The 17,114-nt window shown below is 50.3% G+C and overlaps 1 protein-coding gene across 1 annotated transcript in view; it reads right to left on the bottom strand.

Annotated features, from left to right (window-relative positions):
* Window positions 1–17,114, bottom strand: part of CCDC88C (coiled-coil and HOOK domain protein 88C) — a 111,007-nt gene that overhangs the window by 57,967 nt on the left and 35,926 nt on the right. Inside the window, exon 4 of the mRNA XM_016205705.2 lies at window positions 9,004–9,073. Coding sequence (XP_016061191.2) covers window positions 9,004–9,073 — 70 coding nt within the window. The remainder of the gene's footprint in view (window positions 1–9,003; window positions 9,074–17,114) is intronic.

Below are 17,114 nucleotides of genomic sequence, written 5' to 3'. Positions count from 1 at the left end.
GGGTCCCTGTGGACCATCCAGGTTCCACTCTTAAGAATAAGCTTACTAATGGTTCGGTGCTACAGATCCATCTCCTCCAGTCAAACCCTCTCCTTGCTAATAAGTGTAGAACTTCCTCAATGTTTGAAATTGAAAAACTCTCAAAGACTTTACTGAATTTGTTTCACTTGAGGCCTTTAATTGGGCCCAAGAGACTCTAATCTATCTACAGTCATTAATAAATATAATCACCACAATGACTCACTATTAACGCTGAGGTAATGATCAGTCACAATTTTAGTTTTGATAAAAAGAAAAGGAAATGCCCATATGAATATTAAAAGCTTCCAATCGGCCTCACCAAACTCTTTCCCTGGCCATAGTGCTCATGCCCAGCCCATGTGCCCCCGTGACAGTCCTCTCCCCCCACTCCCCATCAGTCCCCAGATGATGGGCGAGTGCCTCTCGTAAGCCCTTCGGTGGATATTACAGGTACAGACCCCTCCCAGCCACTGCCAACTCCTCTTCCCGCAGCAATTCACCTTTCCCAGGCCTGGTACTTGGTGCTGTAACCAGCAGAGAGCTGACACACAGGGAGAAAGTGTTTGGAGGATTTAGATCAACCAAAAAAAAAGGCAGAGTTCATACAGAAAATCTTTATGTACTCTGGCCCCGAAGAATCTAATTATACCACACGTTAGAATAACTTAAACAGCTCTGATGATCCATTTTCCCAGTCACAGCAGATGGAAATGGCATTAAAAGTGGAAACAAACATAGGACAGACCCACTGCTAGCAGCAAGAGCCTAGAAACTCCGTACACACAGGCACACACACACAAGCTCAAAATTATAGTCTAAGGCTCTCAATGAAGGAGCAAAGTCCCTCAGCACCTGCAGTTACAGTGACAGCCACGAGCCATTCATTCATTCCTTCAATTCATTCATTTGCTTACTCACACCCACCAGGCATCAAGAAAAAACTAAATCTGATTCAGAGCACTGTTAGAAAAGTAGGGAATTCCTGTTTGCTGAGATTTGTACGGGGGAGGGGAGGTTTTAAGGTAGAGAATTAATTTTAGAAAAATCTTCATGGGAAAAAATTATTTAAAATAAACTCTTGGGTGATAAACGGCACTAGGAGATTCCGCTCTGCCTCCTCCGGGTGGAGCAGCCCTGTGCTTGTTCTCACCAGGCTGAGTGAATAAAAACATGTACTTACAACAAACGCATCCTGCGATTTTTATCCCTGCATATTCCTATGAAACTTCTAAAAAGAGAGAGTGAGAGGGGCAGAAGTTCCCTCATTTCTCATGGGGCAGGTCCACACTTTCCCTGGTCTCGTATTTAAAACGCAGTCACTTCGTAAGGATGATTACGCGGTTGCCTTGCTGATTTGAAAACAGCACTGCATTGAACACGACCCCATGTATATGTCTTCTCAATGTCTAATGATACCCCGAGCCTCACTCACACGCCCAGCTCTGTGGGGCCCTCCCGGGAGCTCTGCTTACAAGGAGAACACCTGTCTATTATTTTATCAGTCGGGGTCATCTTGGGTTCCATGGACACTGCCGAGGAATAGTGCGGACAGTGAATTCCTCGTGGGTGGGCACGTGGGGGTCCTTCATGCCTGTCCTGGTCCAGGAGGTACAAGGCAAGCATCTGTACACACCCCCTCACAGCCTGAACAGCAACCCCTGTGAAACCCTCACCTAGATTTCTTACACCAAGAACGTCACATATGTGGCCCCCAACAGGCTTTAACACAACCAGGCACTCCCTTATTTGTTTCATTAGTCATTCAACAAACCTTTATTAAACTCAGACCTTGGCAGGCAGCGAGTCACAGGTCTGTGTGAAATGGTGCCCGGGCCTCCTGAGCGCACCTTGGCCAGCGGCCCCCCTCATCCCAGCGTCTCTCCATCACCTGCATCAGGTCGGCCCCCACCTGCAGAACCACTGTGCATGGGCAACGAGAAGCCTCTGCCCAGACGACAGAAGGCCGCTCTCCCAGACTACACAGAACAATCTGAAACAGCCACATCAGCCCCTCAGATAGTGTCACCACCAAAAATGACTCCCTACCCCAGCAGCCTGCCCCGGCCGCAGAAGCTGAGAGGGAATCCACTTCCTAGCACCAAACAGCCGAAGATCAGAAAGGAGAAGCGACCCTGAGAATGCAGATCCTGACCCAGAGTCCGCGCTGGCTGTAGGCGAGGCGGTGGCGGATGATCTGAGAAAGGGTCCCTCCCAACCAGCAGGCAGAAAATTTCAAAGCCCAAACATTATCAGGCAACACAGAGACCTCTGACAAATAACATCTCGTCCCTCCTTGGACAGCCACGGGGAGCAGCCCTGCTGGAAGCCATGGCGAGGTCAGCGCAGCCAGGGAGGGAGCACTCCCTCTGTGTACGGGCCACTGCTAGGAAGTTTACTAAACAAAGTCTGTCTCCAGGCAGATCCCATGGGCTGTTCACAAGGCCGGCATTCGGCCGGTTGTCACGCTTGCCCGGGCTTGGTGTTAACCAGGCTTTTCACGTTCCTCGAAAAGCAGTGCTGGCCTCAGCTCCGGTGCCAGCAGCCCCTGCATTCTCGATGGACTGGAAAACTCACTGCCGAGCAGAGAGGAGAGGCGCAAGCGCGGCATCTGAAGTGCTGTTCGGTGCTTTTCTGAACCTGCTCCCCCAGGACAGATCAGGAAACAGTAACAGGATCGAACGCCTGAAGATCAGTCTTTCTTAATTTTTCCTCCTCTTTCAAAGGAACTTAGGTTTTTGCAAATGCAAATATGTATATATTAGAGAGTTCAGATGAGAGAGTTATGGGGAAGTGAATAAAAGTAAGGCTGGGAAAAAGAACACAAGAACGGCTCGTTAACCCCCACCGGTAGACCCTGCACCCAGCAGGTCTCAGGGCAAGTGGGACACTGGGGAGGGCAGAACCCCAGGCCCAGGACAGGGGAAGGAAGACAGCCCTTTAGCGTTTTAAAAGAACAATCTCAGTGGCAAAAAGACTGCTGCTAATAAATCAGATTCTGAGCCACTATCCTAGGTTGCCACAGGGCAGGGGAGCAAGCCGGTGGGTACACCAGCCCTCTTCGTTCCCAGTCAGTCACCAAAAGGCAGAACTATGCGGTGTGGGCTGTGAGGGAAGGTTTCCATGGGATCCGAAAAGCACTTCAAGGACACTCTTGACAGGAGAGCAAGTAAACACTGAGAGGGTTAAATATTAAATTCCAAGTAGTGTCAGGAGTTCCGTTTCCCTCCAGCCTCTGAAACCTAAACTTCGGCTGTGATCAGAAGACTGCCTCCTTGTGCCCCCCGTCTGCCACTCCCCATGGGACTTCTAGCACATTTCCACTCCTCTGAGCTCCTCCCACCTGGAACGCCTTCCCTCTGCTGCTGTTCTTCCATGCCTTGTCACACACGGACTCCTCCAGGAAGTCTTCCTGACCTGCCCAGGCAGAACTCTACCTGCTTTGCGCTCTTTGACTAGCACGCTCACACCACTTCTCACCCTGGAACAGACGAAGTTCTTGATGCTGTCTTTCTCCCCTCCCTGCCATGACACAGACTGGGAGCAGAGACAGCCAATTCATCTCGGGGACCCCTGGACCCAGCAAGGTGGGCATTTGACAATGAAAACCAGAGGATGAGCTTGGGCTGAGCTCCTCTTTGAGCTGCTGGCCAGGGTCGTCCGCTCAGAGAAGGAAAGGTACGAGGGCCTTGCGGTCTTCTATTGGGAGGGTCAGGAATTGGCCCTCCGGTTTCTGCAGACAAACCAGTGGCTTGCACTGAGGTGTGAAGAAAGGATATTCACAGCCTCTATGGACACAGAAGGCTCTGACTCCTCAAGGTGCTTTCTCTGTCCCTTGAAGGTCCTTCTGTAACCACTGTAAGAGGGAGAAAAGGGAGGACTGAGGGCCTGATCACTGAAGGGCAACTAGTGGAACCCTGAGGCTATCTACAAAGGTCCCCGCAGTATTCACAGACAGGCCCCTGCAGGGTGTGAATAGGGAAGCCCCTCCAGAGCCCTAGGCAACTTGCCTGACATTCAGAATGTGAGAAACAGCTGTTTGGGACCAGTGGCTGATGTCCCTGTATATAACCATCTACAGTATAATGACAAATACATCTCTTGCCTGTGAGACCACCACACTGTGTGCCTCTGAATGAGTTCCCTACCCTCTCTGGGCTTGGATCTGCACCTTTGTGATTCCCTCTCTTCCATTCTAAAAAGCTTAAGTGGTATTACAATTTCCAAGTCTGAAAACCACTCCTGCAATTACATACAAACCTTGGAAGAAAAACAATGCTCTCTTCCAGCATGACTGTCCTACAACTCATCACAGAAATGAATTTGCTGGCTTCCTGTCAGACAAATCTAGTCCTTTTTGTATGTGTGGCACAGTGACAGGCCTGGCTGCTGAGACACCAGGGCGCGAAGAGACCAGGAAGCTGCTCTAGTTCTGGTCCAACAACTGCCCTCACTTTATAGATAAACCAGACAGTCATCTCTTGGTTTCTATATGATGGTCTCATAGAATATACTCTTTGATAAACCACATAAGTATGTTTAACGGATGCACAGCTGGTGAGATGGTGAGATGAGGGCAGTGCTCTCCAGCCCTGGGGAGCCACACACATGGTGTTGAGCAGAGATCGACTCCCACTTGACCTGACCACGGACGCTTGACCTCTATTTGTGAGAGCACGCGGCTAACACTGGTAAGGAACACCAGTGTGAGGGGGTAGGGAAGTGGGAGAGAAGGAGGGTCTTCAGTAATTATGCTCATTCACTGAGCACCTACCATGTGCCAGGCACTGATCTAGACACTTAGAAGACATTGGCAACAACCAAAAAACCCAAAGATTTGTGCCCTCACAAGAGATTACATCCTAGAGGAGGAAATTAAGCAAAGCAATAGATGTGAAAAAAATAAGTAAATGATACAGAGAGTGATAAAGGCTATGAAAAAAGGTGGCAGAGCAGGATAAGAGGACAGCGAGTCCTAAGAGAGAGGCTCTAGCGGTAAACAGGGAGGTCAGGTGGGCTGCCCTGAGAAGGTGGCATTTCAGCAGACACTTGAAGGAGCTGTTTTTGTATCTGAGGGGAAAGCATTCCAGGCAGAGGGGACAGCCACTGCACAGGCCCTAGTGCTAAGAGGGTGGGGGAAGGAAAGTGACACAATCTGAGTAACTTTCTAAGAGGACTGCTCTGGCTGCTGTGCTGAGAACAGGCTGCAGGGACAGGCGGTAAGAAGGCTACTCCGGGGCGCAGCCAGGCAAAAGAAGGTGGTGGCTGGAACCAGGGTGGCAGAGTGGCGGTGGGGCAGGATGAGAGGAGAGCACAGATGTTTTAAAAGCAGAGCCAAGGCACCTGCCTGAAGGAACAGGCTGAAGGAACGGGCATAGGGTAAGAGAAAAGGGTAAGAACTAACCAGCAAGAAACAAAACAAAGGACACCCTATGACACCCAGTCTGAGAGTCTGGACATAAACCAGCTGCCAAGGAAATGGCTTTTCTGCTAAATGCCATCACATGCAAATCACGGAGGGGTTCAGAGCAGGGTCCTGCAGGACCCCAGGCCAAACTCCAAGAAGTCGGGTCTACAGTAACAAGGCACTGGACAGACATGTCCCCAGGGATGGATATCCCACTGAGAGAGCTAACCGCGCATGATCAGAGAGGAAATCCAGACAGCTGATCCGAGGTTCAAAACAGGAAAGGAGAGAATGAGGATTTGGGGCCAAGAGGGATGGATACTGAGGAGAGGTCATAAAAGCAATTTAAAGTATATGAAAGGTTTCTTTACATTTACTGGGGTATCCTCAAATCCCAGGGCAGAAGTAAACAGAACAACATCCTTTTGTCCGATGGGTGAGGGAGGTGTGTGACACACACAGAAAGAACCTCATAATCATATGAGTTGTGACATTTCGCTTTTTTAGATCAGAGGAAGGAGGGCTAATGCTTGGCGTCTCACGGTCTTCCAGCATCACTGTGTGACCAGGGGAGGGGTGGATGAGATGCTCTGCTGGGATCTGTCCTGTCCCTGGTACCTGACTCCACTGTGGTGCATTTGCCAAAACCAGGAAATAACCAAACACTATGAAATGTTATAAATGGCAGTACACTGTCAACACCAGCCAGAAAGAGCTCCAGCATGCTCCTGAAATGTGTATGACAGAATTAGCAAAAAAGTGGCCCCTCCTCCTGACTTCTAGGCAACCACTCAGAAAGAAACCAACTTTGTTCTTTAATTACAAAGAAACCCCAAATGCTTCACACATCTATTTTTGAAATTTAAAAGTGGAAACCCTATTCCATAAATATGTTCCTCTGCTTCTGGCACTCAGGTTTGTATCTTCTTGCTGGGGACGTGCCAACCTGCTTTGCACTGGGAGCCCCCCCCCACCCCCCCGGAACGGTGTCAAAACCTACCCATGCGTGCATCCAGCTCAAATCCCCCTGGTCTTGACATCACGGTAAGGCAGCCCTTCCCCCTCTGAGCCTGCTGCGTGGGTGAGATTCTTGTCCTTAACTTCCCCAGCCCTAACCATCTCATCTCTGACTTCTCCAGAGTGGGGGGGGGGCAGCCTCTTTGATTGATGATTATCAGTTTTATACGATGCTGGGTACCTATTCACGTGTCACAATTTTAAATCAGCTCCCCAATACTGTTCTAAAACTGGATTGTGGTGAAGGCTGCATAACTCTGTACTTTATGAACAAGATCCCTAAATCATACATTTAAAGTGGATAAATTTTATGGTATGCAAATTACACCTTAATAAAGCTGCTGTTGTTTTTTTTTAAAAAAATCAGCATCCACATCTCTGCAGATGTTTCCGTTCAGTGCCAGACCCCAGGTGGGGACCTGTGCTCTCTGCACACGAACAATTTCTACAGCCTGTGTGGTTCACAAAGAGACTGGAACAGAGACTCTGTTGAGGGAAGGGCTGGAGCCAGGGTTGGTGTGTGGAGAGGCCTGGTGGATCAGAGGTCCCCAGAGGGCAGCAGGAAGTGGGGACACCTACAGGGACAGGGAAGGGGAGACATCAACAGGAAGGTAGGCAAGCTGTGCAGGGTGGCTGGGTGGGGGAGAACATGTTTAATATTAGGTTGAACCACACCGAATGCCATTTTTGTAGGTCAAAGTGGCTGAATATTGGCAGTCATCTAGAGCTCAGCCTAACACGTACATGTGTGTGACACAAATGGGGAGCTTAGGCTCAGGGGTCAAACGGAGCCGATTTCCAGTCAGCACCTCTTCTTATGGACTGAGGGACCGATGGCTTGTCACTTAAATTCCATGAGCCTCTGTTTTCTCATCTATAACTGGGGATGGCACAGTCACATCCCAGAAGCACCTTTTTATTTCCACTTTTTGATACATGTACAATGTCCACCACGTGCTAGGCTTCACCAAGCACTTGAGTAGTGAGAGCCCCTTTCCTGCTCCTTGGCCTTCCTCGAGTCTCCTTAGGCAGCTACCTCCAGATTGAATGGAAGAGCAGAACCAAGCCTGAACCACCAACCTCTCTCAGCACCTTTCTCCTCTCTCCCCAGTAAATCCAGCCCTCAATAAATCAGGAGAGGCAACACAATTCTGCTCAGCAAAGGAGACCCCAACTTTCATGAAGTTACTACAGAAATCACGAGAGTCCCAGCCGTGTCCAGGCCCGGGGCTGTGGCTGGGATGGGCTGCATCTGGTATCTTCTACCTGGAGGAACCATGAAATAAAGCAGGAATACAAATGGGCCAAAGGCAGGGAGGGAAGTGGGAGGCAAAAACAAAGGCTCCCCATTACTAATGTGTGGAGTGGGCGAGGGTGTGCACAGCCGGGATCGAAGCCAGAGTGCAGGGGTGTGAGGGCTCGTGGGCCAGCCTGGCTGAGGGCTAACTGGAGGTCAAGGAAACCTCTTCCTCTTGGCTCACCCAGAGAAAAGGCAGACACATCAGCCAGCTTCAGCTCAAGAGGGACCCCTCCCCCTCAGCAACGTGATTCCCGGTGTCCCCCTAAGCTGCTGCTGCTGGTCTCAGGGCTATGACAGTAAATGAGAACTGCTCCTCTATGAGTAATGTCCTTGGCTGGCCACTTGGAGCACTCTCCCTTCCACCTCAAGGCAACTTCAGCTACTGTGATATAAACAGGAGTAGGATGACCAGACTCAGTGAGAGTGCCCCGAGGAGATGGCAACAGAGGATAGCTTAGTTCCTTCTGTAAAAGCCTCTCCCGTGAGGAAGCCTTCCTGCACTCCCTGACCTACAACAGGAGGCCCCAGAACACCATCAAGGTCTCCACTGGAACATAGGAAGTCCCTGCCAGCGAGACATCTGTCCCTGGGGCCTGCAAGCTGATGTCCAGCGGCCACGGTGCATGCAGACGCACCCCATGTGGGGGGAGAAGGTCTGCCGCCCTGTTTAACTCACCAGGGAACTACCTGACAAGCATGAATTAAGCTCCGACTTTCTGGAAGATGTCCAGGAGCACATTTCATTCTGTCTTTCAAGGTTACACTGTGTGTCCGAGGCTAGGACTTGGAACCCTTGCCCTCTTGGGCCTCAGGGTGCAGCGGGAGACATGAAAAACAGGGACATGACAGGACTTCCTGGTGAGATATACCACATACTGAATGAGCATCACAGGACCCCATGGAAGAGAGATATGAGTTCCCTCAACAGATTCTTACTTTTTCACCAAAAGTCACCCACCCTGTGATGGTGTCATTGATTCCACATTTACTGAGGAGGAGACATCCCCAGAAAGGCCACCATATGACTCGGGCCCCTAGCCTCTGCACTCCGATGTGAGGGGTTGCAAGGATTCGTTCTTAAGGAAGAAATGTGCTCTTGGCCTTGTGCCTCAGGTTAATAAACCCACCCTTTAAAACCTCACCAAAATGATCACGTGTTTTCACTGTGCTGGCTCCAAGCTGGCAGCCGGAGCCCTGTGTCCAACAGCTGCCCAGAGCCAATGGCACCGGCCAAGCACCCCGGGGGGCGGCTTTCACTCACCAGACAGGGGGTCTTTGCCAATCATCAAAACATTGGGCAAGTTCATTACGATCAGTTGCTGGAGAACTTCCTACAGAAACAAAGAGGAAAAGATACCATTAAGAACAGGAAACAAATAAAGAATGATTAAGAAAATGACAGTTTATCAAGTCACTGGATGCACGTGCAGCCACAACACGGTAACTATGAACATGCTACATAAGAGAAAGGAATGTTTAAGATACAAATAAATGTGAAGTCAAAGCTAATTATACTTCTGCCTTGATCATAACCATAAAGATTATGTCTGCATATGTACAGAGACCTCGGGGGGAAAAAAGATATGTTAACATGCCATGTTAACATAGCAGGATCAGGTATGAGAGTCTTTTAAAAGATGTCTTTATATTTATGGTATGGTTTGCTTGTACAATTAAAAATACAGAATGAAAATGAAAGAGATGCTGCTGGGTCTCTATAGCCTGACGATTCAGGATGCAGGCACTCAGCAAGTCTCTGGTACACGTTGTAAATGAGACTTCTCTCCTACAGCAGCGACTTCCTTGGGAGAGGGATAAATCACAGCTAATCTGCACCCGTCAGAGAGGTGGCGCGGGAAACGAGCTGCCTTCTGGCCCTCACACCAAGGGTCTTTGAAAGCAGGCCCAGGCACCAGCCATCAGTCACGGCCCTTGTCTGGGGGGTCTTTGACAAGCCCGCCTCAGAGTGTGCCGGCTCACACCCAGACCCACCACTTCGTTCCCCAGAGCACCTCCAGGGCAGGTCATCTTCCCTGTCCAGAAGGGTCTTGTTTTTTTACAAATCAGAAGATAAAAATCTAATTTTATAGAAGACAAATAAGGGGGTAGGTTACAGCGTATTCTTGGCTTTACAAAAGTGGTTGCTATAGAAATTCTTCACCAACAAAACTCTTCTTAAGCCTTTTTAAGAAAGATTTCCAACTTTTTTCAGGAGTCGCTCTATTGCATAACTCGCTGCATTTCTACCTTCAGTATCCTGCCAGCGAGCACTGATAAAGGGGCCGATTACACAGCCGGCCCAGAGGAACAGCCCGGAACTCTCTGGATCATCCGATTAGAATGGAGGCCTGGGCACGCAGGCCAGGGGATGCCAGCGCCGTCAAACAGCTTGTGCACGGACCCTGCCCTCCCTTCTTATCCTTCTGTGGCTCCTGCCCGCACCAGAACTTGGGGGGAGGGATGCTAACCCATGAGGTGCAACTCACTCCCAACACACTGGGCCCTCTCCACTCGGTGTTGGACAGTTTGTCTTTATTATCTGGGGTCACAGGCCACTGCATCAGAGAGGCTGATGTTTTCTTAAACATGTCTCAGCGGTAAATACCTGGGTTCGACAGAAGTCTGTGCTGTGTAACAGCCTCAGCCCTCCTTCAGGCCCTAGGAAAATTCAACCTAAGAAAACTGTCTCTCAAGTAAAGGGCTCACCAAAGGGTTTCCCAGTCCTACCCTGGGGAAAAACAGCAAAATCCACTTTCCAGCTGCTCTGCCAGCACAAGGAAGGACTCCCACCAGGTGACCGAGTCTCAGAGGCTCTGCCCCTCCCACCCCTTCACACACCACTCAAGCACTCCCAGCTTCCAGAAGATCCTCTTGTTACCACTGCCCAGCCATCTGCAGTCCCGTCTGGTCTTCCCTCTGCCATTGTCCGCCAGTGTGGAGCAGCAGCCCCCTGCTCAGGGTGCTGGAGGAAGCTGGCAGGTTTCTAAAGGGGGACAGCATGGGTGAGCACCTTGAAGGTCTCTAATGGTGCAGAGCAGCGCTTTCGTGCTAATGATTACGCAAAAGATGGCTGGAAACACCACCAGAAAACCCATGTATGTTTAACTTTGTCTGATCAGGACTTGCTAATTTTCCCCAAGAAATATGTGTCACTTGTACAATTAAGAAGTAATGTTTTACAATACACAAAATAAAACTGAAAGGAAATTGTAAAAAAAAAAAGGTTATACTTTACAAACAATGTTTTTGTTTTAAATATGTTCCTTTCAAAGCACCATGGGTCTCCTAAGACCTAATTCTGTGACCAAAACCACTCCAGAGCGATTAAGTGTTCCCCCTTAAAGGACCGCCAAGCACATTTCCAGCAAAAGCAGGCTCAGAGTGGTGAGTGTTGAGGGCAGAAGAAATATAATGGGAGACGATGCACATTAATTTCAAATGATCCAGTAGCAGCCCTCAGGAAGTAAAAAGAAACAGGTGAAAATATTGTAATAATATACTTTAATGAAGCCACTATACCCAAAATATTAACACTTGACCATGTAATCAACATGACGTCATGAATATTTCACATTCTTTCTTCACAAGGAGTGTGTAGTTTATATTCATAGTGCATTTTAATTCTGATGCTATGTTTTCCTTGGAAACATTTGATCTGAAAAAGTAGCTTCGCATACCCAAGTTGCTCCAAACACACTGAAAAGCTTTCCATTAACTGAATCGAGCATCAGTTTTTAAATTTAAATTAACAATTCCTGAGTCACACTAGCGGCATCAGGAGATCCTGACAGCCACATGTGGCTGGGGGCTGTCATGCACCCCGACACCCATGCTGAGGGGACCTGGTGGCCCTCAGTCCCTGAGGAAAGCCTAGCAAACGCATCCCCTCGGGCTGGCAGGGCCTCCAGGGCAACAGGCCAAGCCCTCCATCTAGTGGGGACGTGAGGAGGTTGCTGATGAGTGGACCCTCCTGCCTGGCACTGGGAACAGAAAGCCACTGTGGAGGCTGCAGCTGACACTGGACTGCTGGTGGGCACCTGGTCACACCCCAGCCAGCTGCGTGGGGTGGGGCTGAGTGAGGCTGGAGAGTGCAAGTCCAGTGGTGAGCTTGAGCATTCCCCAAATTGGGCACCTCCTAGAGCTACCCAGGCCTTCATAAAGGCCACTGTCACATCCCCAGGCAGAGACAAGGGTGCATACAAGCCTTGATGCAGCCTCTGTCTTGTCACCCAGTCCTTGTGGCCTGATACAGGCAGCAGGGCAGAGTCAGGCTTGAAGTTCGGTCCTCCTGGAGATGCCCCATCCCACAGAGGGTGGGGGGAGTTAAAATCTGTGATCCAGAGTGGACTTTGTACCGGGTTTGCTCTCAGATCCTAATCCAAGATGCTGGGAAACCTCAGGCTCTCCTGTTCATAAATGAAACTGCACTAATGGCATTCTGAAGGATCCTGTTGGTAACTGCTTTAAACGAACCAAAGGAAAAGTCACAAAAATGGACCGGAGGAGGGTGGGTGTATTTGGATTCTCAGCAGCAGGGGGCTGGAAAGTGTCTGTAATGTACACCACCTAGGCTGTAAATGTAAAATTTTTTAAAAAAATATATCTTTATTGATTTCAGAGAGAGGGAGGGAGAGGGAGAGACAGAAACATCAATGACGAGGGAGTCACTGATCAGCTGCCTCCTCCTGCACACCCCCTACTGGGGATCGAGCTGGCAATCCCAGCATTGTGCCCTGACTGGGAATTGAACTGAGATCTCCTGGATCATAAGTTGATATCAATTCCAATGTCTCTCCTAGAACTGTCACAATAAAAACAAGGCCCTACACATGTGGGAGGGATGGAACAGGCCAGGACCACTCCCCAGGAAGCGTCTGTCACCCCAGCTGGTGGGTCCCAGAGACTGCATCTGTGTCTGCACAGGGTGTCAACAAGCCCATCCAGTCGAACAGCATCGGATTCCCAGCTCGCTGATCTGGAACCTCCAGAGGGAACCAAGGGTGACATGGAGAGTGCAGGGTGGCCAGTCTCGAGGCCTCTAGCACTGGCTCTCAGAGGTCACCAGTGGAAAGAAGGTCTAAGAACAGAACCCGGAAGGCTAGTGGGAGGAAGATACCTCCTTCCTACTAGAATGGTCTCCTGACAAATGCAGGTTTACTCGGTGGGGAAAAGTACAAGACACGGAGGGGGTGCCCCATCCCAGGCTTTGTAGGTGATCGTGTTCTGCTAGTGACAGGAAAGATGATGGAGGAGAGCAATGAGAAGAATCCAGAGGCATCTGGTTACATGCATAACCTGAAGACAACCAAGTAAGTGGTCATGCACGACAGAACCACTTTGCCACCCTACAGCAAACGAGACTAACACCCAGGTCCATGGCTTCACTGAGCCCGTGATGCCAAATGCTTGTTCCCCTGGACCCTGCCTTGTGGGCTATGGCAAGAGGCTGGGGGAAGGCCTGGGCTTCCAGAGCACCAGCCACTAGAAGACAGAGGCTCAGGGATCCCAGAGTGCCACCCACCACCTAAGGCGATGCAGGGGCCTCACTGAAAAGGCTTAAAGTCCTGCCAGGGCCATGCTGACCTCTGTGGCTGCTCACACAGAAAGGTCATTCTCTGCTGCTGCTGGAAGAAATGCCAGGTCCTGTTAAAGCTGCAGGCTGTAAACACTTTTGTGTGTGTGTGCAGCAAAGGTTATCTTGTTTCCACTCCAAACACTGGGACTGTTGGATTAAGAACAATGATTTCATAAAGAAATGAGAAGAAATCTTTTTCTCCCCCTAAATGAAATGAAATTTTATCTCTTGACATTTTGCCTGGAAGGAAAAATAAATGCTGCTAAAGGCCAGAGTTTAGGTCCACGGAATGACCCACCATGGGGGGAGGAGGGGCCTGAATAGGAGCTGCTAATGCAGAGTAAGTGAGAGGGAAATCCCAGAAGAGTTAAGACAAACACTCAGCAGAGGCATCGAGATGGATGAGGATGCTCATGGTTGCCAAGGAGAACAAGATGATCCAGACAACAAAATGTGCCTTCCACAAGCCACAGAAACACAAAGAGCCTATCCACGCTGTCAGAGTCAATACTGAAAATCAGAAACCTGAGTGACGTCAGCTTTGAGTATGCACCTGGCACTCACATAGCACAGTGCTGTGAGCCGAAAAACGCTCAGCCTAGCTAAGGCCAACAGGTAGGCAGTCCTAGCACAAAAGGACAGGTGTCAGAGCAGCACAGCAAAAGGAGCACTGCCAAACTCTGCCCAGGAAGTCCAGGAAGGCTTCCCAGAGAGGCGGCAGCTTCTGAGCTGGGCTGGGAGAGTGCTGGCAGGTGAAGGAGAGAGCTGGGACGTGTATTAACTGTTAAGTGTGGCCAGCAAGCCATGCCTTTGGTTACACTGTGCTATATGTACTCTGTGTTTCCCACGGATACTCTCTTCTTGCACATCCCTGGCCCTGATTACCAACAGTCAGAACCCTATTCATCTTCCAAAGCACAGCAAAAATGCCACCTCCTCCACACCGCCACCCTTGAAGCCCTTAAACACACATGATTTCCTTTCTGCTCAACTCCTAACACCTATCTGTTCACTTCTGTGGCACTTTTACATTTTGCCTTGTCAATCAACTTCCCACTGAGAGGGGGCAAAAAGCTGCTAATAGTGACAGGTGACAAAATTAGACTGATCAGAAAATACTTCTCAAAATTTGTTTTTGAAAAACAAATGTCTCTTTTAGAAGAGGTGTCTTCTCTCTCTCTCACACTATCGAGGGAACCAAGTTATAAAAACCAAATGCTTTGCCCCAGGACCACGATGGTGGTTCCTGCTATCTTCTATGCCTCGAAACCTGGCAAATCAGCCGCTATGTAGAAGACTTAAGATTCCATAGCCTGTAGATGCTAATACAAGTTAAAAACATCCCAAAGTCAATTAGTAATACTGGTTTGAATACACCACGCTTTCCAACTGTAAAATCCCAAATGGGATAGTTTTCTGAGCCAAGGATGCATAGCAAGGTTAATTTTCCATTCCTGAACTCCAGAAATGACTCAGACAAGAACGGTCTCCCAAGATGCCAGCCCCATTCCAGTGCCCTGAGTAAGGAGGAGACTTCTAACTTCATAGCGATAACACTTCCACAAACCCCACTTCTCTAGCTAAGGGGAGACGCCTCTGGGCTTTGAAAAGGCTGAGACACCCACAGGGCACCCCAAAGAGAGACCCACGAAGTCAGGGCTCCTGCACTCATCCTGGAGTTTATGCTCACACCAGCACTCAGCACCCCTCCAGGTGACACACCTCCGCACCTCCCACCCGGATCTGGCCACAAAGGGTTCCTGAACGCTCTGCAACAACTCCTAGGCCCAAACAAAAACTGCCTGACAACCTGGCCCTGGCAAACACACACCCAGCCACAAGGAGGGTCCCATCTCTGCTCTCCGCCCAACATGCGGTCAGGACAAGAACTGCTAGAATTCCCAATCTGAGGGACCACAGCACAATGCTGGTGATGGGGTTTAATGGCAGGACAGGGCAAGGGCAGGGTTGGACACTGAGCTGGTGAGCTGCCCCCCATACCACATCGACCTCCCGATGGCCAAACGGGGGCACTTTCTGCAGCCAATTTGCCTTGTAGCTTCCCTAGTGACTGGTGATAATTACAGCCTGCTGCCCCCCACCCCACCAATCACGCCTCCCAGAGTGTCACCCCATCTGAGTACAACAGGGACTTGACCCCTAAACCAAGAGCCACAGCCCACTCTCTGGGATATCCCGCCAGGAGCACAATTTTCTAATTTGGCTGCTGAGAGGAGACGTAAGCCTGATGATTTATCCTCGGCTGGCTGGCTGTGCAGAGCCCGGCCCTCGGGCCACGTGCTTGTAATTCCATCAGCACAGGGGCGGCCGTTTCCGCGGTCCGCTTGCACTGGGCAGGGGCGCTGGCGGAACGAGTGGGTAATGAAGTGCTTTCATGTTAAGAGGCTGTCACGGGAAGCTGCTGATAGACTCGAGCCATCTGCTCCACCTTGTCTCAATTAATCTGGGGTCCCCAGGGCCTGAAACCTGCTTGAGCCTCATCAGCCCAGCAGCACTGGCTCCCCTTACTAGGCCACATGGCATCTCAGGGCCCGGTGATTTTAGGCCACCAACTCAGGCTGTCTGCAGTTAACGCATCATCAGAAAACCCCCTCCCAGGAACACTTTGTAACCACAGGTCCTCGTGGCTGTGTTCAGAGAAACACACCCAGCCCATTCTTTGTTTGCAGCAGGGCAAACGAATATTTCCTTTAAGCTGACAGAAGAGAAGACCTGTGGAAGGAGCACCTAGAAACTCAAACACCACCACGTGAGGGAGGGCAAAGCTGCTTGCTGTGTGACCTTGGGCAAGTTGCCGCCCCTCTCTAAGCCATCTGTAAGGGGACTCATCTGTAACAGGACTAGCACTATCTCTAAGGGATGTCTGGCTTTTTCAGAAGAGGGGGGCTGGAAAAGGGGGTGCAAGGCTGGCACAGAGGAGCACAGCACGTCTTTATGGAGTTACATAGGGCTGCCAACTCTGAAAACAGGCAAGTGCACATGCTTCCTGGAAGAACTCAGGGGAAACCCAACAGGGACGGGACTGGGAACACCTCAAGTGTCCCCCACGAGTGCCTGCCATCCTCCTTTTAGGGCTGCTACGATGCCTGGGGTTGCTCTGTGGGTGCAGTCACCTTATCTGATGTTAGCAAGTGCCTGTTCTGAGCCCTGCAGAGGAAGGTGGTGGGGGCAGCCCCAGAAGCAGGGGAGGGGCACTGCTTTCATCTCCTGAGAAGAGCTTCTGCCCACAAATGATGTTTCAGAAGTCATCTTACATAGTAAATCCAAGCCTGGTTACCAGCAGCCAAAGCTGGGTGTTAGGCATTCTGCAGTGATGCCCTCAGCTGCCACAGGTGCCAGGTGGGACGGGCACACAGGGCGAAGATGGACCCACAGGGGGACGCACACCCCTGTGTACAGATCCCAGCAACAGCAGGGCACCAGTGAGAATCAGCATTTTAACCCCAGAAGAACCTTACAGATTATCTACAGCAGGGAAACTGAGGCCTGGAGAAGAAAGTCATGAGGGCACAGAATCAGATTCAGGTCTAGATGCCCAGGTTTTCTGGGACTCACTTCCATTCAACAGTGTCTGCTGAGGGGCTCCTATGGACAGGACCACCCTCCAGTGGGGACTCTGGGGCAGAGGAGGAAGGACTGAGAAGATGAGGACAGGGATGGGGAGGGAAGGGTGGATCTGTCTTCACACTTCAATGCCTGGGGTGGGTCTGGGGTGCGCTGTCCTCTGCTTCCCATTCAAACAGCAGCATCTGTGGCTTGGGGTGATGCGAGGAACC

This window comes from Miniopterus natalensis, chromosome 1 (genome assembly GCF_054644295.1).
Source record: "Miniopterus natalensis isolate mMinNat1 chromosome 1, mMinNat1.hap1, whole genome shotgun sequence".
NCBI classification, from domain to species: domain Eukaryota; kingdom Metazoa; phylum Chordata; class Mammalia; order Chiroptera; family Miniopteridae; genus Miniopterus; species Miniopterus natalensis.
Note: the sequence above shows the minus strand (reverse complement) of the source record. Positions and strands in the feature narration are given on the sequence as shown.